This window comes from Pristiophorus japonicus, chromosome 10 (assembly GCF_044704955.1).
Source record: "Pristiophorus japonicus isolate sPriJap1 chromosome 10, sPriJap1.hap1, whole genome shotgun sequence".
Lineage (NCBI taxonomy): Eukaryota > Metazoa > Chordata > Chondrichthyes > Pristiophoridae > Pristiophorus > Pristiophorus japonicus.
This window is the reverse complement of record NC_091986.1, coordinates 165,823,457-165,849,133: the sequence shown is the minus strand read 5'-3', so window position 1 is coordinate 165,849,133 and position 25,677 is coordinate 165,823,457. Positions and strand designations below refer to the sequence as shown.

Genomic DNA, 25,677 nt, shown 5'->3' with positions numbered 1-25,677 from the left:
TCAGCTGCGGCTCAGTGGGTAGCACACTCGCTCGCCCCTGAGTCAGAAGGTTGTGGTTTCAAGTCCCACTCCAGAGACTTAAGCACATAAATGTAGGCTGACATTCTAGTGCAGTATTGAGAGAGTGCTCTGTACTGGGCTCTTAAAGACACTTAAATCTTGAATAAGTGCCTCATTAATATTCTACAGAATATTGATGCTCTTTAAGATAAAATCAGCACAGTTTATTCTAGTGGTAACTGTCATGTATCCTACATGGCTACTGTTGGTACTATCACAAGGTGTGCCACCAGAGGGCACAGCAGTGGGAGACTTGTAGGTTACCTGTACAGGTGTGCCTGGCCTAGTATAAAAGACAGGCCACCAGGAGTGATCCTCACTCTGGAGTTAACAAATAAAGGACTAAGATCACTGCAGTTCAAGTACAACACATTGCCTCATGGAGTCATTACTAGAACATCTAAGGACACAACAATTGATTTGATGAGATTACGCACTTTCACGCGAAAATGGTTACCCTTGGTATGTTGCAGCAGTTCGCCAATGGTGATGATTGGGACGTCTTTGTGGAGAGGCTAGAACATTTCTTCACAGCAAACGACTTGGCAGGAGACAACCCGGCCACACTGGCTGATAAGCGCCAGTTGTGGGCCCACCGTCTATGGCCTCGTCAGGGACTTGCTTGCACCAGCGAAGACAACGACCAAGACGTATAAGGAGCTCATAACCCTGATCCATGAGCAACTCAAGCCCAAGGAGAGCATCCTCACAGCCAGGCACCGGTTCTATACCTACCGACGGCCCGAAGGCCAGAAAGTCGCGAAGTATGCCGCAGACCTCAGGAGGCTGGCTGCACCGTGTGATTTCGGTACCCACCTCGACGAAGTGCTGCGGGACATTTTTTTCATTGGAATTGGTCAGTCATGAGGGCCTTCTTCACAAGCAAATGTCGGCGGATACCACAGTCACACTGCAGAAGGCCACCTCTGTGAACCAGTCATTCATGACCTCGACCTGTGGCTCTAGGCAGATGGCTCACCCTCGGGACTCAAACTCGGCAGGTACTGTGCACAGAGTGGCGCCGTTTGGAGGTTGGACTGTAGAGCGCGAATCCTCTCAGGGAAGAGAGAACAGGCCCCCGAGTCCCTTAGCTCAGAGTCCACCGAGGGGGCTAATCGAGTAGCACCATGCTGGCGTTGCATAGGGATTCACAGGGCTCACTAGTGCCGCTTTAAAGACTATATATGCAAAAGCTGCAGCACAAAGGGCCACCTCCAGCGAATGTGTAAGAGAAATATGACTCACTGTGTCGATGAAGAGTCTGCAGATGGCCAGGAATCCAGCGTGGATTATGAATCGATAGGCAGAGAGGCAGCCCAGTCCCACGGGGAGGTATATTGCATGTTTACCTGCACCACCGTATGTTCCCCGCTGAAGATGGAAGTCGAGATAGAGGGCATTCCAGTCTTCATGGAAGTGGACACGGAGGCGAGTCAGTCAGTAATGAATCAAGAAGCCTTTGAGAGGCTATGGGACAATCAAGCTGAATGACCCAAGATGGTCCCGGTTCAGGCAAAGCTGCGCACCTACACCAATGAAATCATCCCAGTCGTTGGTAGCGCGGATGTAATGATACTCCATGATGGCGCGGTGCACAAGTTACCTCTGTGGATTGTTGCAGGTGATGGACCAACGCTGCTCGGCAGAAGGTGGATGGAGAAGATCCATTGGAAATGGGAAAACTTCACCCCTCCAGCGATTGACGTCCTTTGCGCTCAGAGGCAAAGCAAGCGCTCACCTGAGGGTGGACCCGGCACCAGAGAGCAGACCAGCACAGCACCCGAGGCACAGACCGCTCAGCACGACTGCGTGGAGATGATCCAGCTGAGACGACCCGAACGCACCTTCCAGGCTCCAGTGGCAGGACTCCGGAGGAAGAAAATCGGATCCAGAGGCAACTTCCCAGCTTCGGAGGCAGAACCGGGGGAGAAGAGGATCACAGCAGTCGACATTGTGGATGGAGGAAAGATGGCGCCCAAACCACGAGGTGAGGCATTGAAGACAAATGTGGCCGCGGCCAGAACATGAGGTGCAGCGCTGATGGAGCAACACATGGCATCAAACGGAGAAGCGGATTGGGATAAGGATAAAGAAAGCAAGGCTTTCTTAAAGGAGGCCTGAAACCCACTACAATTAAAGGGACAGTTCCACACACTTAAGCAATGTAACAATAATTGCAAGTCAGAGGAAAAAGGTGTAATTGATCATGTAAAATGTGCAACTGATAATCTGAATTGTATATATGCAACCAGCGAGGAAAAGTCGCGCGATTATGTAAAATATGTAATTGATGATCTGAACTGTGCATATACAGCCAGCGAGAAAAAGTCACGTGATCGCAATCGGACCCACAGTATGTCCAGCATAAGTAATGAAAAGTTGTGCGATGCAGGGTTTCAACTGCACGCAGCCAATGCAGCGGGCAGACACCCATCAGGAGCACACAGGTCCAGCGAGCTACCCAATGCTGTAGCCTGCGCCCCGGAGGCCAGAGTCATGCACCATGGAGTGTGGCCACAAGCAGCCAACACACACGAGCTACAGAGCAAGCGGCCTCAGCAGGGCAACGGTACCGGTATTGATACCACGATGCCCCCGATCGGCTCCACTTCTCAGCCACCCGCTGGCACCAACTGCCACGAGCCTGTACTGCTAGGAGCAGACTGTACTAAGGCGCAGTCCCCAGACCCTATCACCACCAAGACCATACCCCTAGATGCAGGGTCACCCACCACACTTCCCCCAAAGGGAATCGGCACCAGCCAGGATACCAAACCAAACGACGCCCAGGCCAGCGAGTCAGCAGTTCCCTCTGCACTGCTAGACGACAGCTCCTCAGGGAGCAGCAGCTCCAGGGCGCAAAGAAAGAACAGGGAGGTCACAGGCATCTGTGAACCAACCCGACACTAGGGACCACGGCAACAGCCCCGAAAGCAGGCTACTCGAGCCAACCGGGTTCCCACTGCCAGCACCGGGCACTGAGCCACCACCAGACTGCAGGGACACCACCAACAGCTCCGGAACTAGTTTGTCCTCACGCACCGGTCACTGCATCGATAAGGCATCTAACGTACTTGTCACACTATGGAACCACAAATATAATGCAAAACCCATTTTCCTGAACTTGAATGCTAGGAGCCCCGCCATAATCAATGTGGAGGGGGGGGGGCGGGGGCGGTGGGGGCAATGGAGTGGTCAGGGACACACACACAAACAGCAACCACCAGCACGCTACTGCACCAACCGCTCATCCCAGATTGAAATGACCTGCCAAGGGTCAACCAGACAGAGCCCACATATAGCACAGTTAAAGCAGAGGCGATTTGCACTAAAGGCTCAGGGGAGAGTGATGTCACGTATCCTACATGGCTACTGTTGGTACTATCACAAGGTGTGCCACCAGAGGGCACAGCAGTGGGAGACTTGTAGGTTACCTGTACAGGTGTGCCTGGCCTAGTATAAAAGGCAGGCCACCAGGTGTGATTCTCACTCTGGAGTTAACAAATAAAGGACTAAGATCACTACAGTTCAAGTACAACACATTGCCTCGTGGAGCCATTACTAGAGCATCTAAGGACACAACAGTAATATATTTTTTTAAATTGCTTCTTTTGAAAAACGACCAAAGGTGATGTGCTGGCAAGCACCATCTATTACTGCAGCAGATACTGGAAAGAAGTCTCTGGTATAGTCGCCGTCTTTCAGATAAGATGTTAAACCGAGGCCCCGTCTGCTCTCTCAGATGGACGTAAAAGATCCTATGGCAATATTTCAAAGAAGAGCAGGGGAGTTATCCCCAGTGACCTGGCCAATATGTATCCCTCAATCAATATAACAAAAACAGATTATCTGGTCATTATCACATTGCTGATTGTGGGAACTTGCTGTGAACAAATTGGCTGCTGCGGTTCCTACATTACAACAGTGACTACACTTCAAAAAGTACTTCATTGGCTGTAAAGCGCTTTGGGACGTCTGGTGGTCATTAAAGGTGCTATATAAATCCAAGTCTCTTCTTTTTTTAAAACCCATCTCTTTGACCAAGCTTTTGTCCACCTTTCCTAATTTCTCTTTCTGTGGTTTAGAATTATTATTGCACCTCGATAAAGCACCTTCGGACCTTTTTTTTGCAAGAACGGTTCTGTACACTTGCAAGCTGTTGTTGTTACTCAACAATTTCCCCTGACTTCCTTTACCCCACCATTGGTGACGGTGCCTTCAGCTGCCTATGCCCGAAGCTCTAGAATTTCTTCCCTAAACTTCTCTGCCTCTCCACCTTGCTCCTCGTTTCAGATGCACCATAAAACCAACTCTTTGACCATGTCACCTGTCCAAATGTCTTCTTCTTTCGCTCGGTGTCAATTTTTGACTGGTTACGCTCCAGTGAAGCACCTTAGTTTTATTATGTTTAAGGTACAATGGGCTCAAAATTCCACATGGACTTTTTTTGGCGCAGTTGTAGAGGTACATCTGATTTTTTAGTGGCCCGACTGCGCCAAAAATAAAGTTCCAAGTTTCGTCGGCATAACCTTTCATTTTGGAGAGGCGCAGATTGACCTTAAGCTCTGTGGGTGGAGCTTAAGGTCTGCGCCGAAAAACTGATATTGCCAGGGTAACGAGGGACTGTACCTTGACTGTATCAAAATGTGACATTTATTATTGCCTATTTGACATATATATGCTCCCAGGGCTTACACATTTTTAGAGCTTTCTTACTCAGATGATTCTTAAGTTATTGAGATTCTGTGTTATCTTCCCGCTCCAAGCTAATTCAGGATTCACTGTACTACCTTAAAAAAAAGTTTCAGGATACGTTTAAACAAATATTTCAAAATGCTGGTGAATAAAATCTAATTCTAAAGTTGAGTTCTATTCTGTGCCCTTTTGTGTTGTTTCATATAGTTTCTGGGATTCAATGAACTTGTTCTCGATTATCCTGGTTGCTGCTTCTATCCCAGGCCAAAAGGCCCCCCGCACCCGGTTGCTGGTGCCACTCCTATCCCGGGCCGAAAGGCCCCCCCACCCCCGGTGCCGTGTCTTCAGCTCCGCTAAACCAATGGTGTCTTCTCTGCGCTGATTTTCTCTTCCCTGCACCGATTTTCTTAAGTGTAGGTAAGGTTTTCCAGAATGGTGCACTGTGCCGCTTTTTGAAAAAATCCTACTTGGCCAAACTCGCTTAAATGGTCAGAAATGGTGTACCTGGCAGGTTCCGTCCCCGTGACGTCAAAAAATCAGGAACTAAAAAATTTGGAGGTAAGTACTTTAGAATGGCGTAGAAACTTTGGCGAAACTTGCAGATGTTAGTCTGCTCCAAAATAAAACAACGTAGGCCAAAAAAACGGCGCAGAATGGGGGTGAAAATTCAGCCCTATATACATTTTATTGTTTATTGTATATTGTTAAGTGAGGTACTAGTAGGAAGAGAATGTGTGGTAGCTTCCTGAGCGGTCTACTATGGATCTCCTTGAGATGCTGTTGGTCATTAACCTCAATGTGTTGCAAACCGCAACAATTCTGCCTATGTGTCAGGAAGAAGCTATCCTATTCCAGCTGGGAAGTCTTCATGCTGTTACTTTCTCAGATGCAGTTGCTGGCAAGGGAAGAATGATGTCTTGAGCCACCTGCCTGTTCCTGTGCTTCTGCACATATGTTGCTGCCTGAGGATGCTTCACTGTTGCACTGGTGTGAGGTCTTTGAATCCCTTCCTGATGGCTCATAAATAAGTAAATCAACATCCTCTGTTCCACTCTGGTGGTTAATATCACAACACTGATGTTAGGTATCAATTCCCAACATTCTGGAATCAAGAAAAGAGTTTGGAGTGTATCTCTTCATTATGTGCCAATGAAGAAATGCTGTTGCCCAGCAAGGTAAATCCTCTCTGCAGATTTGGCACTGGTGTCATTAAGGTACACCTCCAGTTGCTATCAGGAGTTACTTTTCAGATCAGGATCTCCGCCACTGAAATTTCAACTAACACGACTTGATACTGACCAAAGATAATGGCACTCAGCACTGATGTTGCTCACCATCCAAAAGTAAATCTTCGAAAGGATGCCAGCTGCAGGAAATCATTCAACACTTGGTGGTTCAGGGATTCCTAACTTCAGCTCCAAGTTGGACTTCTCTGCAAGATTCCCAGCACAACTCAGCCATTTGTGCTGGTTGATATCGCTGAACCAACCAGTACTAATGGTGCAGGTCGAATAAATCAGGTAGTAGGGGATTATAATCCTTTATTGCCTGTGTGGACTTAGCCCACTACTACAGACTTGTAACCCACTCTTGTCAGCGGATAAACTAACTTTTATTGATTGTCAGTCACTGTCCAGCTCATCTCATAAGAACATAAGAACATAAGAAATAGAAGCAGGAGTAGGCCATATGGCCCCTCGAGCCTGCTCCGCCATTTAATACGATCACGGCTGATCCGATTATGGATTCAGGTCCACTTCCCTGCCCGCTCCCCATAACCCCTTAATCTCTTTTCAGTTAAGAAACTGTCTATCTCTGTCTGTCTCATACTTGGGATCTCCTAGAATGAGGGACATACATTTTCATTTTTGGCTGTGCAAAATGTTTACACCAACCTCGCCCAACCACTTTACTCAACTGAAAATTCTAGACTTGTCACAGCTTCCTCTTCTAGTTTCATCTCCACAATGGCTCACGAACTGTTGTGCACTCTGCCTATCCAGCAGAGGTGGGGGAGGTGAGGGTAAGGAATATTCACCCTATGATATTGAATTTATCATTTTTGAATTGTGGGACCAGTATAATGTCATGTTTCCCACCACATCTTTTACGGGCTTTTGCTAGATAATTAACAAAGAAAAGTCCCAAAACGGAATCTAAAAACTTTGCTACTATTTCTGTACAGTTGAGCTCATAGGATACTTTCATTGGGTATGTGTGTGTGTGTGTGGGAAAAGTACTTAAGAACAATTTCATTTTCAACAGTGGTAAATGCTGCACTCCCTGTGGTTTCCGAACAAACAGTAAACAAACGACCATCTAAAACGGAATACATTTTGATCTATCTTACCAATATGGATCATCTGGAATCATCACAGGTATTAAACAAGGTAAGTCATTGTTTGTTCTGGTCTATAATTTTTTTCTCTTCTGCTGTAAAAAATAAATATTTTCTTTTTCCACTTCTGAAGTTGCTGACTCATACTTCTCTACAGCCCACAGGTGCCAATAGCCCTCTGTGTAGCTCACTAAAGTGACCACTCTTCATGTGTTAACTCACACAATGTCAGTCAGCTATTAAATAACTGGGGCATCACAGCTAAACCCAATCCTGTGCTCAGTCAACATCCACAATGGGTATTTTTCAGTAGGAATCGGTGGACATCAATCAGAATGGGAACATTAATTAATTTTTGACCCTCCAACCCAGGGCAGTGAGACCGAAGGTAGCATGTCCACTATAATAATAAAAGCAGAGAATGCTGGAAATCTCAGCGGGTCAGGCAGCATCTGTGGAGAGAAAAACAAAGTTAACATTTCGGGTTGACGACCCTTCGTTAGCATCTCCAATAATGCACAGGCTAATACCAGCAAATTCATCAAATTCCTCCAATCAAACCCAGGACAATCCGGGTATGTACGGCTTAGTACCGCACAAAGCAATACATTTATGGACTAAATATCAGGGTATCTCTATGTAATCTTAAGATTTAGAATTAAATAATGTTGTTCATTTGAAAGCGTAGATGCTGCTGACTATTGATCTTTTCAACCGATGTTATCTGAAACAGTTTTTTAAATTTCTTGTTCCAAGCAATAGTAAAGATTCCCACCTCACACATACATTGCCACTTTCCTCTGAAATAAAACTAATATGGCCCAGAAAATCTGTGGCCCTTCCTACACATTCCTGTAATGACATTGGCTGGAATCGGTCAGAAGATCTGCAAAATCTGCCGGGTGTTGTTCTAACGTGAGAGGTTGGCTTTGTTGAGATAGAGTCCTACACAATGAGTTCCCGTGTTCTTGGTCCTCAGAGGGACTCGGCAAAGGAGCAGCAGTCACCTGGTGAGATCAGGTGTATCTATTTGCCAAAGGGCAGAAGTGTTTCCCACCTACTCCAAGCTGGGATCATGGCCAGGACCCCCAAAGGAATATAGTCAATTTTCTTTTACTTTTCAAATAGAAGCCTCATTAAGGAGGCTGTGGGAGTCATATAATGATAAGCTCAAAAGGAGTAATTCCTTAATTTTTTTTTTGCATTTCAATTTCATACTCTTAGGTAATTAAAAAGTGAAAAAAATACGGTAATGTTTCACAAGGCTCCAATCACTGTCTGAAGCTGAATTCAGTATGAAATCACAATAGTAACAAAGGCAACTCTAACATAGCCCAACATTCTTTAGGTGACAATTGAACATGCATTTCAGATGATCTGCTAGATTAGGAATTGGCTCCAATCCTGTAGCCACAAAGTTGTAGTCAACGGTTGTGAATCAGCCTCGAGACAGATTACTAGTGGTGTCCCCTTGGGATCAGTATTAGGTCCACTGCTGTTCACTGTTTTTATGAATCCCCTGGACAGTGGTGTTGATGGTGTGGTCAGTAAATTTGGGGATGATACTAAAATTTGTGCAAAGGTTAAGACAGTAGAGGAGTACAGTCCTTTGCAAAAAGATTTGGATGCTAATGTAATGGGCAAAACAATGGCAAATGGCATTTAACTTAGATGCCATGCATGTAGTTAGTACCAATACAGAATACATTTAACATTAACAGAGAATGATACTGAAAGTGGTTGAGAGAGAAAAGGATCGAAGTGCTACTGTGCACAGATTACTGAAGGTTCACGACCAATGCAGAGACGCTATAGCCAAAGCAAATAGGGTATTGAATTGTATTAATAGAACCATTCAATATAAATCAAAGGGCACCATTCTGTCATTATACAGGCATTGGTTAGATCACATCTGGAGTACTGCGCCCAGTTTTGGTTCCCTCACATGGTAGGTGATCTAGTGACCTCTCAAAGGATTCAGAGAAGAGCTATGAGACTGATTTCGAGCTTAATGAACCATAGTTACTCAGATAGGTTTAAAGAGCTGGGTCTGTTTACTTTAGAGCAGTGTAGGCTTAGAAGCGACATGATAGAGGTCTATAAAATAATGAAAGGCCTGGATAGCCTGCCTACTGGTAGATTATTTCAGTTTGACATGTTGGGGGGGGACCAGGAGACATGTATTTAAACTACACAGAAGTAGGAATTGGTGAGATGGATAGGCAGTTCTTCTTTTCCCAGAGAGTAGTGTGCCTCTGGATTGTGCGGTGAGTCCCTTCAAAAGGGAGCTGGACCGGTTCTTGGCAGGGGCAGAGATCACATCATACAGAAGATAAGTGGATTAACCGTTAATTAACATTGTCAATGTAATCTGCTGGACTGGTTTTGATCGCCTGAGGGGGCCGGAGAAGAATTTTCCAGAGTTTTATTTTTCCTTATTGGTCCTGTTTTTTCACCTCTCCCAGGAAATTACATGCCCACGGGGGGAGGGGAGATGGGGCAAGAAATGATGCTCCAGGCATTATGTTTGTAGGAAGGCTTGATGGACCAGATAGCCTTTTCCTGCCCGCCATTTTGTAGGATCATATGATCTCAAGATCAGTATCAACTATCTGCATGCAGAGAGAGATTGTATAAATGATAATGTGCTCCATCAAATTGAAGCCATATGCTTAACATCACAGGATATTATGGATGAGGAAAGCCATTCAGTCCACCTAAATTCATCCATCCAGAGGAACCTGCAGTCCCTCATTGGGGCATACATTTGTTTCTTAAATAAATCCACATTTTTTCTTGTTCCAGTATCCTACCTGGAAGATTATTCCACATGTTGAACTTCAAATGTTACTGACCACATGTTCAGCTGTATTTAGTGTTTCAAATTCATTCTGTTCATACGAGCAAATTATAAAAAATAGATACCAAATATATATGAGGCATTTAATTTCAGATCTTTTTTTTATAGACATTTGCCATGGATGAAAATCCTAACCAAAATCAAGACTGTTTGAACATGAACAATTCAACAAGAGGACCAGTTTGGATGAACAAAACCAATGGTATGAATTATGTGATCGAAAGTGATTTTTTTTGTACTATGTTAAACTATTTATTAATGTTTCAGTAAGACATGCTTCTTTAACCAAGGATTATAACTAAAAAAAACTTTCAGATTTCCAGAATTTGCCATTTCTTTTCCACAAATTACTTTGACACATAATATGATTTAGAATTTCAGGTTAATGGCAGCAAAGTGGTAGTTAATGTTTTGGACACCATAATACTGAAAGTGATCATGAATATTTCCGGGAATATATCTTGCCATTGGGACTTTAAGAACAACAGAACTCAGTGCAATGTGAATTATTGCACCATGCACAGGTATTTTTTAATATTCTTTTATATTACAGATTAGGCCGTACATTAGAAGTTGTTAAGTGGTGTTCCTGATTTGTAATGTGAACTGACATTTGTATGAGAAAAAGATCATGTTTCTACAAGCACCATGATTCATAGGAGCATAGGAACAGGAGTAGGCCATTCAGCCCCTCGAGCCTTTGCCACCATTCAATTATATCACGGCTGATCTTCCGGGAATGATAGCATAGTGATTATATTGGACTATTCATCTGGAGGCCTGGACGAATGATCCAGAGACATGAGTTCAAGTCCCACCACGGCAGCTAGGGGATTTAAATTCAGTTAATTAAATAAATCTGGAATAAAAAGCTAATATCAGTAATGGTGATGATGAAACCATCGGATTGTCGTAAAAACCCATTTGGTTCACTAATGTACATTAGGGAAGGAACTTCCGTCCTTACCCTGGTCCGGCCTATATGTGACTCCAGACCCACAGCAATGTGGTTGACTCTTAATTGCCCTCGGAAATGGCCTAGCAAGCCATTCAATTATAAAAAAATTGCTACAAAAACAATAATGAATAAAACTGGATGGATCACCCGGCACCGACCTCGGCACTGGCTACGGACACTACAACGGCACACCAAACTCAGTCAACCCTGAAAAGTCCTCCTCACCAACATCTGGGGACTTGTGCCAAAATTGGGAGAGCTGTCCCACAGACTAGTCAGTCCGACATAGTCATACTCACAGAATCATACTTTTCAGCCAATGTCCCAAACTCCTCCAGTACCATCTCTGGGTATGTCCTATCCCACCGGCAGGACACACACATCAGGGTTAGTGGCACAGTGATATATAGTCAGAGGCCCTCGGAGTCCTCAACATTGACTCCAGACTCCATGAAGTCTCATGGCTTCAGTTCAAGCATGGGCAAGGAAACCTCCTGCTGATTACCACCTACCGCCCTCCCTCAGCTGTTGAAAAAGAAAGACTTGCATTTATATAGCACCTTTCATGATCACCAGATGTCGCAAAACATTTTACAGCCAATGAAGTACTTTTGGAGTGTAGTCATTGTTGTATTGTGGGAAATGCGGCAGCCAATTTGTGCACAGCAAGCTCCCACAAACAGCAATGTGATAATGACCAGACAATTTGTTTTGTTTTGTTGATTGAGGGATAAATCAATTATGTTGATGAGGAAATATATTGGCCAGGACACCGGGGATAACTTCCATGCTCTTCTTTGAAATAGTGCCATGGGATCTTTTACGTCCACCTGAGAGAGCAGACGGGACCTCGGTTTAATGTCTCATCTGAAAGACGGCACTTCTGCAGCATTCCCTCAGTACTGTACTGGAGTGTCAGCCTAGATTTATGTGCTCAAGTCCCTGGAGTGGGACTTGAACCTTCAATCTTCTGCCTCAGAGACGAGTGTGCTACTCACTGAGCCACAGCTGACACGAATCAGTACTCCTCCATGTTGAACATCACTTGGAAGAAGCACTGTGAGTAGCAAGGGCACAGAATGTACCCTGGGTGAGGGACTTCAATGTCCATCACCAAGAGTGGCTCGGTTGCAACACTACTGACTGAACTGACCAAGTCCTGAAGGACATAGCTGTCAGATTGGGCCTGCAAGAGGTGGTGAGAGAACCAACATGAGGGAAGAACCTACTTGACCTCATCCTCACCAATCTACCTGTTGCAGGTGCATCTGTACATGACAGCATTGGTAGCAGTGATCCCTGCACAGTCATAAGAACATAAGAACATAAGAAATAGGAAGAAGGAGTAGGCCATACGGCCCCTCGAGCCTGCTACGCCATTCAATAAGATCATGGCTGATCTGATCATGGACTCAGCTTCACTTCCCTGCCCGCTCCCCATAACCCGTTATCCCCTTATAGATTAAGAAACTGTCTATTTCTGTCTTAAATTTATTCAATGTCCCAGCTTCCACAGCTCTCTGAGGCAGTGAATCCCATAGAATCACAACCCTCAGAGAAGAAATTTCTCCTCATCTCTGTTTTAAATGGGCGGCCCCTTATTCTAAGATCATGCCCTCTAGTTCTAGTCTCCCCCATCAGTGGAAACATCCTCTCTGCATCCACCCTGTCAAGCCCTCTCATAATCTTATACGTCTCGATAACATCACCTCTCATTCTTCTGAATTCCAATGAGTAGAGGTCCAACCTATTCAATCTTTCCTCATAAGTCAACCCCCTCATCCCCGGAATCAACCTAGTGAATCTTCTCTGAACTGCCTCCAAAGCAAGTACATGTCATTGCAGAGATAAAGTCCCGTCTTCACACTGAGGACATCCTTCATCATATTGTGTGGCACTACAACTGTACAGATCTAGCAGCTCAAAACTGGGCATCCATGAGGTGCTTTGGGCCATCAGCAGCAGCAGAATTGTATTCCACCATAATCTGTTACCTCATGGCCCGGCATATCCCTCACTCTGCCATTACCATCAAACCAGGGGACTAACCCTGGTTCAATGAGTGTAGAACAGCATGCCAGGAGCAGCACCAGGCGTACGTAAAAATGAGGTGCCAAACTGGGGAAGCTGCAACACAGGACAACATGCATGCTATACAGTGGAAGCAGCATGCTATAAACAGAGCGAAGCGATCCTACAAACAATGCATCAGATCAAAGCTCTGCAGTCCTGCCACATCCAGTCGTGAATGGTGGTGGACCATTAAATAACTAATGGGAGGAGGAAGCTCCATGAATATGAATGCAAAAGATAAGGCTGAAGAGTTTGCAACCATCTTCAACCAGGAGTGTCGAGAGGATGATCCATATCGGCCTCCTTCTGAGGTCCCCACCATCACAGAAGCTAGTCTTCAGCCAATTCGATTCGCTCCATGTGATATCAAGAAACGGATACAGCAAAGTCTATGGGCCCGATAACATCCCAGCTGTTGCGCTGAAGACTTGCACTCCAGAACTAACCGTAGCTCAAGCCAAGCTGTTCCAGTACAGCTGCAACACTGGCATTTATCCGACAGTGGAAAAATGCCCAGATATGTCCTGTCATACCTGGACAAACAGGACAAATCCAATCCGGTCAATTACTGCCCAATCAGTCTACTCTCAATGATTAGCAAAGTGGAAGGTGTCATCGACAGTGCTATCAAGTGGCACTTACTTACCAATAATCTGCTCATTGATGCCCAGTTTGAATTCTGCCAGGACTACTCAGCTCCAGACCTCATTACAGCTTTGGTCCAAACAGCTGAATTCAAGAGGTAAGGTGAGAGTGACTGCCCTTGACATCAAGGCAGCATTTGACCGAGTGTGCCATCAAGGAGCCCTACTAAATTTGAAGTCAATAGGAATCAGGGAAAAAACTCTCCACTGGTTGGAGTCATACTGAGCACAAAGGAAGATGGTTGTGTTGCTTGGAGGTATATCATCACAGTCCCAGGATATCGCTGCAGGAGCTCCTCAGGGCAGTGTCCTAGGCCCAACCATCTTCAACTGCTTCATCAATGACCTACCCTCCATCATAAGGTCAGAGTGGAGATATTCGCTGATGATTGCACAGTGTTCAGTGCCATCTGCAACTCCTCAGAAAATGAAGCAGTTTATGTCCACCTGCAGCAAGACCTTAACGACATTCAGGCTTGGGCTGATAAGCAACAAGTAACATTCGTGCCACACAAGTACTCGGCAAGGACCATCTCCAACAAGAGAGTCTAACCACCGCACTTCGATATTCAATGGCATTACCATCACAGCATCTCCAACCATCAACATCCTGCGGATCACCATTGACCAGAAAGTTAACTGGACCAGCCACATAAATATACACCTCCTGACTCCCCAAAGCCTTTTCACCATCTTCAAGGCACAAGCCAGGAGTGTGATGGAATACTCTCCACTTGCCTGGATGAGTGCAGCTCCAACAACACTCAAGCTTGACACCATCAAGGACAAAGCAGCCCGCTTGATTGGCACACCATCCACCACCTTAAACATTCAGTGCCTCCACCCCCGGCGCACTGTGGCTGCAGTGTGTACCATCTACAAGATGCACTGCAGCAATTCACCAAGGCTTCTTCGGCAGCACCTCTCAAACCCATGACCTCTACCACCTAGAAGGACAAGGGCAACAGGCGCATGGGAACACCACCACCTGTAAGTTCCCATCAAAGTTACACACCATCCTGACTTGGAAATATATCGCCGTTCCTTCATTGTTGCTTTGTCAAATTCCTGGAACTTGCTCCCTTCACCTCACTGCAGAGGTTCAAGAAGGCGGCTCAGCATCACCTTCGCAAGGGCAATATGGGATGGGCAATATATGCTGGCCTTGCCAGCGAAACCCACATCCTATCAACGAATAAAGTAAAAATCTGTATCTTAACTCCATCTACCCACCTTGGTTCCATAACCCTTAATATCCTTACCTAACAAAAATCTATCAATCTTAATCTTGACATTTTCAATTGACCTAGCCTCAACTGATTTTTAGAGGAGAGAGTTCCAGATTTACACGACCCTTTGTGTGAAGAAGTGCTTTATGACATCAACCCCTGAATGGCCTATATCTAATTTTAAGTTTATGCCCCCTGCTCTTGACTCTCCCACCAGAGGAAATAGTTTCTCTCTATCTATATCAAATTCTTTAATCATCTTGTTATTCAATTAGATCATCCCTGAGTCTTCTATATTCAAGGCAATACATGCCTAGTCTATGCAACCTGCCTTCATAATTTAACCCTTTTAGCCCCAGTATCATTCTGGTGAATCTGCACTGCATCCCTCCAAGGCCATTATATCCTGAGGTCCAATGCTCAGAACTGAATACAGTACTCCAGATGTGGTCCAACCAGAGCTCTGTACAGCTGTAAGATAACTTCCACCCCTTTGTTATCCAGCCCTCTTGAGATAAAGGCCAACATTTCATTAGCCTTTTTAATTGCAAGATTCACAAGTAAGAACCAAAAAGATACTGTAATGCTTGTTGTATGTATTGTACTGTAAGGAGCTGTGTTGTGCCAAACATATGTCCTGATGCAGTTCACCGGATTGGGGTCTCAAGCTCAGGTCAGGGTGGCCACCAACTGGTGGGCCACAATGGCAGAAGGTGGGGGTCCAGGGGTGGCAGCAGCCCAGATTATTTTTGTGGGCCATGGAAAGCACTCCTGCTCCTGTGGGGCCCAGAAAAATAATTCAACTTTTACCTTTGGCAGGCCTCTTTGGTTCCATCACCCGTAGAACTGGTCGGACCCTCTACGATGCACACTTGGATCAGTTACGACCAAAAATGGCAATCAAGGTCCTATTTACATCATTTGGTATGTGGTTTCTTCACTGCCCTTCATGAAATATGAAGGGTAAGCTAACTTGGTCACCTTGTGCCTTTTTAGTGGAACTAATTTTCTGACTTCTGTAAAGTCCTGTCCCTGCAGTACAGACTCACACGAGGCACATGCTGAAGTCAAGGTCACTCAGGACCTGCACCTTTATTTCTCAGCTCTCCAATCCCGCACTTGCCTGAGACCTGTCTTTATATACCTGTGTGGAACAGGTATGCAGTGTCTCCTGCAAGTGCATCCCTGGTGGTAAGGTATGCTTGTGGTTACAGGTCATATCTAGTTACAGTCATGTATAGCATGGTAAGATACAGTTATGTACAGTAGTGTGAGGTACATGACATCACCCTCCCTCAAGGTCTTATTGTCTTTATAGGTTCAGTCTCTCAGGTGGTCTACGCTCTCGCGTGGAGCGTCTTAGTTGTGGTTCAGTTGTTTGCCTTGTTTTTCTTTCAGTGTGATTGCTGGTATCTCACCTGGGCTGTCTGTTGAGATTACCCTTTCCTCAGGTTGTTCTCTCTGTCTGTCCACCAGGTGTGGTGTGAGTTCCACATTGTAGTCTGGTTCTGCAGTGTTGTTGGTGAATCTACATTTGACTTGGTCTACATGCCTCCGGCAGGTTTGGCCATTGTCCATTTGTACCACTAGTAGCCTGTTTCCTTCCTTGCCTATTACTGTCCCTGCAAGCCATTTGGGACCCCTGCCATAGTTTAGCACAAACACTTTGTCCCCTATCTCATTCCACCTCCCTCTCGAATTTCGGTCATGGTACTTATTTAGCTTACGGCGCTTTGCCTCAACGATTTCATGCATGTCTGGGAGGATTAACGAGAGCCTTGTCTTTAAGGTCTGTTTCATCAATAGTTGCGCGGGGGGAATCCCCAGTCAATGAATGCGGACGAGACAGGCGGCCCTGCAGCGTGGGACCTTGGATTTTAAGCATACCTTGTTTAATTATTTGCACTGCTCGCTCCACCTGGCCATTGGAGGCCGGCTTGAAAGGTGCCATCTTAACATGATTTATGCTATGGTCAACTATAAAATCTTGAAATTCTGCGCTGGTGAAGCACGGACCATTATCACTGACCAATATGTCAGGAATTCCGTGCGTTGCAAACATGGTTCCATGGCTCTTCACAGTGGTGGAGGTGGTGCTCGAGTTTAAAATTCGATCCAATTTGAAAATGCATCGACGACTACGAAAAACATTTTGCCCAGGAATGGGCCCGCAAAGTCTATGTGCACCCGCGACCACGGTTTGGTGGGCCAGGGGCTCAGGGGGGCCTCCCTGGGGGCGTTACTGAGTTGGGCACAAATGGTGCACCGTCGGACGCAGAGCTCCAAGTCCGCGTCAATGCCATGCCACCAGACGTGGGATCTGGCTATGGCCTTCATGAGAACGATCCCCGGGTGCTCGCGGTGGAGCTCCCGGACAAATGCCTCTCTGCCTAGCAGAGGCATATCTACTCGGCTGCCCCACATCAGGCAGTCTGCCTGTAGTGATAGCTCATGCATGCGCCTATGGAAAGGTTTGATCTCCTCGGGGCAGGCATCGCGAGCCTCTGCCCAGTCACCAGTTAAGACACATCTTTTGACTAAAGATAACGTGGGGTCGCTGGTCGTCCAGGCTCTGATTTGGCGAGCCGTCATGGGCGAACCTGTGGACTCAAAGGCATTGATTGCCATGACTATCTCACAGTCCTGTTCGTCAGACCCTTCCGTGGTCGCCAGGGGTAGCCTGCTAAGCATGTCGGCACAGTTGTCTGTGCCTGGTATGTGCCTTATTGTGTAGTCGTAAGGCGCCAGCATGAGTGCCCACCGTTGAATGCGTGCTGAGGCGTTGGCGTTTATTGCCTTGCTCTCGGATAGCAGGGATGTGAGGGGCTTGTGGTCGGTTTCTAACGCGAACTTGACCCCGAAAAGGTATTGGTGCATCTTTTTGACACCGTACACGCACGCGAGCGCCTCCTTCTCCACCATACCATACCCGCGCTCCGCCCGCAAAAGTGACCTGGAGGCATAAGCTATGGGTTGTAATTTGCCCGCACTATTGACATGTTGCAAAACGCATCCGACCCCATACGCTGACGCATCGCATGTGAGAACTAGCTTTTTACCTGGGTCAAAGAAAGTTAAAACACTGTTGGAACACAGAAGGTTGCGTGCCTTATTGAAGGCGCGTTCCTGGGCGTCCTCCCAAAACCAATCGCACCCCTTTCTGAGTAGCACGTGGAGAGGCTCCAGCAGCGTGCTTAAGTTCTGGATAAAGTTCCCAAAATAATTGAGTAGCCCGAGAAAGGCACACAGTTCTGAGACATTCTGGGGCTTGGGTGCCAGGAGAATTGCTTCTGTTTTGGACTCTGTTGGACGGATTCCATCAGCAGCAATCCTTCTGCCCAAAAGTTCAACCTCGGACGCGAGAAACAGACACTTGGATTTCTTAACTCTTAGGCCTACCCGATCCAACCGCTTTAGTACTTCCTCCAAATTGCGGAGATGGGAGTCAGTGTCCCTGCCTGTGATAAGTATGTCGTCTTGAAACACAACCGTCCCCGGGATGGACTAGAGCAGACTCTCCATGTTGCGCTGGAATATAACAGCTGCCGACCTGATGCCGAATGGGCATCGATTGTACATGAAAAGGCCTCGACGTGTGTTGATGGTGGTGAGTAGCTTGGATTCCTCGGTCAATTCTTGCGTCATATACGCAGATGTGAGATCTAGTTTCGAGAAAATTTTCCTCCAGCCAATGTGCCAAATAGGTCCTCCGCTCTGGGCAGAGGGTATTGGTCCTGTAAGGAGACTCTGTTTATGGTAGATTTGTAATCCCCACAGATTCGTACGGATCCATCAGGCTTCATGACTGGGACGATGGGACTTGCCCAGTCGCTAAATTCCACAGGTGAGATAATGCCTTCCCGCAGAAGCCTGTCCAGTTCATGTTCAATCTTTTCCCTCACACATAGGGCACAGCTCTAGCCTTGTGATGGACCGGTCTAGCATCCTGTGTGATGTAGATTTTAACTTTAGCCCCTTTGCAGGTGCCCACACCTGGCTGAAAGAGATGTTCAAATCGACTTAGAACTGTTGAGCAGGAGGTCCGTTCCTCTGACGACATGGCGTGAACATCATCCCATTTCCAATTTAGTTTTGCCAGCCAGCTTCTCCCCAACAGTGCTGGGAGATCTCCGGGGACAATCCACAGGGGAAGTCGGTTCACTGTCCCTTTGTGTGTGACTGAGAGCATGGCGCTGCCAAGGACTGGGACGATTTTTTTGGTATAGGTCCTTAGTTTGGTGTCGATCCTTGTGAGTTTTGGTCCGTTGCTTTTGTGCGGCCACAGCTGTTCAAATTGTTGAGCGCTCATGAGAGATCCAGTTCCATGTTGACGGGTATCCCGTTGAGTAGGACCCTCATCATTATTGGAGGCGTCTTATTGTAAGAACAGTGGCCATTGATCATGTTGACCCGCTGTACCTCGGTATCCCAGGCACTGTCCCCACCATCTTCTGGTCCGCTTTCCGACCCTTCCGATTCGTATACCAGCCGAGCTGCTGTTTTTCTGCACATGCGGGCCAGGTGCCCTATATAGTTGCAATTTCTGCAAACGGCATGCTGAAATCGACACCCCCTTGATGAGTGCCTTCCCCCACATCTCCAGCACAGACTGCTTCCATTGTTTCGAAAGGATGAGCTGCATCTGGCTGATCTCTCTTGAGCTTCTCTCAGTTTACAGTTGATTGCTCGCATTGTAGGTTGATGAGGTGTGAACGGCCGTTCATGTGGCCCTTGATGGCTTCTGGTGCCACTGCCTGCTGTTGAGAGCCTGCTCTCCTGCCTTTGTCTGTGTGTGGCTTGTTTCACGCTGTGAACCCCTTGTTCCGATGTTTCGTTAGTTGTCGTACCCGCAGTGTAGATCAACCTCGTTTCTTCTTCTCCTGCCAAGAATATCTGTGCAACCAGTGCTGCTGCCTCTAGGGTCAAGTTCTTGGTCTCTATGAGCTTTCGGAATATGCCTGCATGGCCTATTCCTTCAATAAAAAAGTCTCTCAGTACTTCTCTCCTTAGTTCATCAGAGAACTCACATAAACTAGCCAGCCTCCGAAGTTCCGCCCCAAAGTCGGGTATGCTCTGGCCCACACAGCGTCTGTAGTTGTAGAACCTGTGTCTGGCCATGTGTAGGCTGCTCGCTGGCTTCAGGTAGTCTCTTACCAGTGTGCTCAACTCTTCAAACGACTTGCTTGCTGGTTTCCCGGGTGCCAGCAGGTCCTTCATTAAGGCGTATGTTTTCGAGCCACAGCTGGTCAAGAGATGGGCTCTTCTCTTGTCTGCCTTATCGTCGCCTAACCAGTCTTTGGTTACAAAGCTTTGCTGGAGCCTTTCTATGAAGTCCTCCCAATTATCTCCAGCATTATATTTTTCATCTGAGCCATTGGTCGCCATTCTGTGGATTCTGTGATCCCGTAACTCGTCGCCACTGTAAAGTCCTGTCCCTGCAGTACAGACTCACACGAGGCACATGCTGAAGTCAAGGTCACTCAGGACCTGCACCTTTATTTCACAGCTCTCCAATCCCGCACTTGCCTGAGACCTGTCTTTATATACCTGTGTGGAACAGGTATGCAGTGTCTCCTGCAAGTGCATCCCTGGTGGTAAGGTATGCTTGTAGTTACAGGTCATATCTAGTTACAGTCATGTATAGCATGGTAAGATACAGTTATATGCAGTAGTGTGAGATACCAGACAACTTCTACATTTTGTCTAGTGAGGGGAGTGAAAATGCATTAAAGAGTAATAATGCAGCAATAAAGAACAATTTCACAAATTACATTACCAATGTGCAATACTCTTATATGTTGTTAACTTAATATAATTCTTACTTTTCTTTACAGTCAAGTTATTACATTCACAATTTCTCGAGTCAGAGAAAAGCATATTGGGATATACACCCTCACAGTTGAAAGCGGAAACACTAACTATTCAATTAGCTTTACAGTTCTTGTTCGAGGTACGTAATGAATAAAATAAATATAATTTTAAGTATGTGCCAAACTACTGGCTTCTGTTCAACCACATATCCACATCAATAGTGTTCCACTTCTCAGATTTTCTCCTGATTTTACCGCACATTTTGACGGAGTCAATGCAGACTGAGGTGGTACCAGTAAATTAAAAATAGGCTAATATAGTGCCCATATCAAAATAGAGTGACAAAATAAACACAGACAGCTACAGACCCAATAGATTTACTTCCATTCTATGTGGAATGCATTGTCGCTGTCTAATTTTGTGGACATCACGCCCACCACTTCTTGATTGATTCCTTTTATCCTGGATTCCATCCACCCACTTTGGTGACACTGCTCTGGTCAATTACTAATTACATTTAATGTGACTGTAACTTTTCTGCAATGCTTTCTTCTTCTGTGCTTGCAAAGTCACCTCTGGTGTAACCTAAAGTTCCAATCTTGGCTTCCTCCTATTTCTTATCTATATACTGTCAGTCGGCAATGTTATCTGTTAGAATGGAGTCAGCATTCATGCATAGGCTGATGAAACCCGGCTGTACTTCTCCATCACCACCAACCTTGATTCCACGATTGTCGCCATGCTGTCCAGTTGCCTATTTTGCATCAAGTTGTGGATGAACCAGAGCTTTCTACAGCTTAACAATGACAAGATCCAAAGCCAGCCTGTAGGACCCCCTTCAGAAACAACGCATATAGATCCTGATTCCATCCCCATTCTTGAATGCCCACTCAAGCTGAACTTGATGATACGCAACCATAGTTCCCTTTTAAACCCTTTAACTTCAAACCCCACATTCAGTCTATCACCAAGACCACTATCAGTTTTGAAATATTGTCCTTCTCCATCTCTATCTCAACCCCACTGCCACTGAAACCCCCTTCGATGCATTTATTACCTACAAATCTGATTTCTCCAATGCCTCCTTCACTGGTCTTCCAAACTCTACCTATGAAAATTCCAACTCATCCAGAACTCTGTCTATCCACACAAAGTCACATTCACTGATCATCCCTATCTTCACCAACGTTCATTTGTTTCCTTATCCCTCATTGAATCAGTTTCAAAATCCTTTTCCTTGTCTATGTTTGTCTCCACAGACTCACTCCTTCCTACTTCTGCAGCCTCTGCTCTTCCAGCTCTGACCTGCTATGTGTTCCCTCCTCCCTATGCTCGAATCATCATTGGCAGAATCTTAGCCATCTTGCCCCTCAGTCTGGAACTCTCCTGACAAACTCTTGTGTTTTTCTACATTTCACACCACTTTCGAAAGCTTCTTTATAGCTTTGACTGTGCCTTTAGTCACCTCCCTAATTCTCCACTTTTTTCTTGCTTTAAAAATCATCCTGCAGATATGGGCCTCACAAGCAAGGCCAGCATTTATTGCCCTGGGTGGAGATGAGCCTTCTTCTTGAACTGCTGCAATCCATGTGGCGAGGGTACTCACACAGTGCTGTTAGGTAGAGAGTTCCAGGTGTAGCTTCTTGTGATGGTTTGCGATGTTAAAAGTACCATAAGTTGTTATTCTTGTTGTTGATTCCTGTACAAATGTTTTGACATTTAAACATGATATTTCTGATAAAATTTGCTCAGCGTTGCCAGACACGTTGAACCTTTTGACAAGCCAGAGATTCAATTTCATGGCCTTATAGTAGGGAGCCAAAAGTTCCATAATTTGAGTGAACTGGGCATTCTCACAAACTATCATTAGTTAACTGTACAGACTTCCTTCATTAATGTGAGCTGTAAAGTGTTATGTGTTTCTGTTGCCCAAATGAATTCTCCCATTAATGTTCTGTAATTCCATTCGGCAGCAACACCCAGGAAACCAAAGATAACTATGAAAACAGAGGGAAATAATATTACATTGGATTGCACATCAGAAAGTTACCCTGCTCCTGTCCTCAGTTGGAAACCTAATTGTGCAAGGTATGCTTTTCACTTTCATGATTTAGTTATTGCCACCTTCATTTGATTTCTTTGTGGCATGCACTATTCCTCAGCTTAAAAGATGGGCAGGTAGCATATCCCCAGGCTTTTACTTAGTCACTCTTTAATAGGCTTCTGGGGAAGTATGTATGAGGTTGAGCTGGGATAAGTTTCACACTGTTGTGACTTCCTCCTTCCCAATAGGGAAGTACTTGACTTCTGCATGTAGCACCCCTAATAACTAAATCTGGGCCAGGAAGTCACCATGTGGCAAAATCATGGTGCAAACATGCATCCTCCCACTCTGTGGTTCAACTTATTGATACGCGAACTCAACTGGTGCCATTAGTCTTAACCACTCTGCTGATAACTTTGTTAGAATTACTCTGCTTTTATTGTTTTGTTCTTTGATAGTTTATAAAACATGTAAATGCTAATATTTATAAAATCTGTGTGTATATTTTAATGTTTATTTAAATATACCAAGTTTTAAATAGCAGATCAGACTGCACAAAGGAAGCATTTATTAATCATGTAGCTGAGGTATCACAATATGTTTACATCATTTTTCAATTTGTTTGAGTCAAATCCTATAGGAGTATATTTCCACCGAGTTCTCCCACTTGACTGGCATAACATAAGAACTGTGGAAACCCAGGAAAATGGTGTAATTGCTGTTTACGCTGTTTTTCCTAGGATTTCCATGGCTCTTCCGCTTAAGCTACAACTGACGATGGGGCGAACTCCCTCAGAAGTTAGCTCCCATAGCCATTTTTCTGGGGTTTCTGTCGCTCTTCCACCAGAGTTAACGAGGAAAAATGAGTGGACCTTGCCCTACAGAAACTTACCATGTTGATCCTCATGGTCAGACAGAAAAGCTTTATAATATGATTCAAATGACATACTATTGCTATGGGCAGGTGGAAAAATAGTTTAAGAATACTGGCTGTTCAATAAACTTCACTTTTGAAGAAAATTTCACAGGGCAAAATGCTGCAATATAATTTCCACAATTGGCCACGTTGTTGGCGTTACATATTTTATAAAATGCTGCCGTAAATAATTTGGTAGTTTGCTGCAATAACAATATATTTTGAAGTTACAGCTCTTCAGAAATACCATACAGGTGTGTTGAATCCACTGACACCTTTGGAGTGACGAGAATTAAGAAAAAGGTTTCTACAAAGGATCTCCTTTATCGTAATGTATGCTGCTGTGCAAGTAATAGTCTTGGATCAGAGTGTTCAAGACTTTACACTCAAGGTAATTATAACTCAAAAGCCAACATCAATAACAGACATTGAAGAGTGAATTTTAAATGATAATTCCATGCAGGAATTCTGATAATGTCATAAAATATGATAGAACTTGCAGTGAAATGACTACCTCTTGCTTCCTAGTGTTTTATATAATATTCTGTGTACTTTGGACTGTGACCCTAAAATTCTCGGGACTGGAGATGCCAGAGAGCCTGAGTTCTGGCAGGGGTGAACCTGGAATATTGGTTGGAACCTCGTAAGGCTGGAATTCCATCCCATATAACCTGGCCTTTTAAATTCTGATGGTTGTGGGAGTGGGGGTGCTGGGTAGGGGGTATGGGCAGATCTTTGGCCCCACCTTCATATCAAGGGGGTGTGTCAGGGTGAGTTCTTGTGCTACCCTGGGAACTCTGCTCTTTACACCATGAAAATGCCTTCGTCGAATTCATTCCAGCTGGTGTGAGTCTCCTTGAGGCCTTCTGAAGCCCCAAACCTTATTTAGGCTAAGGTAATCAATACTGGTGAGCTCAGTTAGATTGTCTGGAGGCAGAATGGCTCCTTTTGTGGCTAAAGACTGACAAAAAAAAAATTGCCTTTTTTCGCAACCCTGTTGAGCAAAGAGGAACCTTAAGCAGAACGGCTGTGGGCTGCTTGCCCTTATTATAGGGTGGATCAGGTTAGGTGCCACTGATGCACCTTTCAGGCACAAGTGGCCTGCCTTGATTATGGTGATGATTCTGTCCCCAGGATTTGGGATGGTGTCTAGGGTTACTGGCACTGACAGATCCTCAGGAATCTTGGAACCTGTATCTTTTATTCTTCCACCTACTAAAGTCAGTATTTTTACAGAGGAGATGGGTGCGAATGACTGTGATTGTTGCCGCATGTGAAGAAGTTATTAGTTATCAAGAAATATAGAAACTCTACTAGGCCATTCGACTCATGAAACTTGCTCCACCATTTTGTTAGCCATGTCAACTCTGTATTTTTAATCCCAATTTCCTGTTTGTCCACATCCCTAGACACAATTGTTCCTAAGTATCTATCTCTCTTTCAAATACCTCAGTTGGCTGCATATTTATGGCTTTCTTGGGCTGTGCAACATCAAAACTATGGGCTCACCTTTGACATGTACAGTGATACCCAGTTCTACTTTGCACTTCCTCTCTGGACCCTCCACTACCTCTGGGCTATCCCAGTCTTGGATGATCCATAATTTACTCGAGCTAAATATTGGGAAGACTAAACTCAACATCTTCAGCCCCTGCCAAAAATGTTTCACTCTTTCAATTGACACCATCTCCCCACCAACCCTCGCCCACCCCCCACACACTCCCAGCCCACCCTGCCCAGCTACTGTCTCAGGCTGAAGTAGATTGTTTGCAACTTTGGTGTCCTATTTCACTGATGTTCTGACCTCATATCCTTTCCATCCACTTCTATAACGTTGTGCATTTCCATCTCAACCCTCAGTCCATCTGCCACTGAAACCCTTATACGCTCCTTTGTCACCTCTAGACTCAACTATTCCAATGCTCTCCTGGTCAGTCTCCCATCCTTCATGAACTTTAAGTCACCAAAAACTCTGCTGCCTGGATCCTATCCCACACTAACCCATCGCACATGTGCTCACTGATCTAAATTGGTTCCCAGTTTTCCAGT

The 25,677-nt window shown here is 45.3% G+C and overlaps 1 protein-coding gene across 1 annotated transcript in view; it reads left to right on the top strand.

Annotated features, from left to right (window-relative positions):
- The first annotated feature begins 5,240 nt into the window (after nt 1-5,240).
- Nucleotides 5,241-25,677, top strand: part of flt3 (fms related receptor tyrosine kinase 3) — a 96,138-nt gene continuing 75,701 nt past the window's right edge. Inside the window, exons 1-7 of the mRNA XM_070891319.1 lie at nt 5,241-5,313; nt 7,021-7,145; nt 10,062-10,155; nt 10,327-10,477; nt 20,692-20,807; nt 22,642-22,756; nt 23,862-24,019. Of these exons, the coding sequence (XP_070747420.1) occupies nt 5,241-5,313; nt 7,021-7,145; nt 10,062-10,155; nt 10,327-10,477; nt 20,692-20,807; nt 22,642-22,756; nt 23,862-24,019 (832 nt within the window). The remainder of the gene's footprint in view (nt 5,314-7,020; nt 7,146-10,061; nt 10,156-10,326; nt 10,478-20,691; nt 20,808-22,641; nt 22,757-23,861; nt 24,020-25,677) is intronic.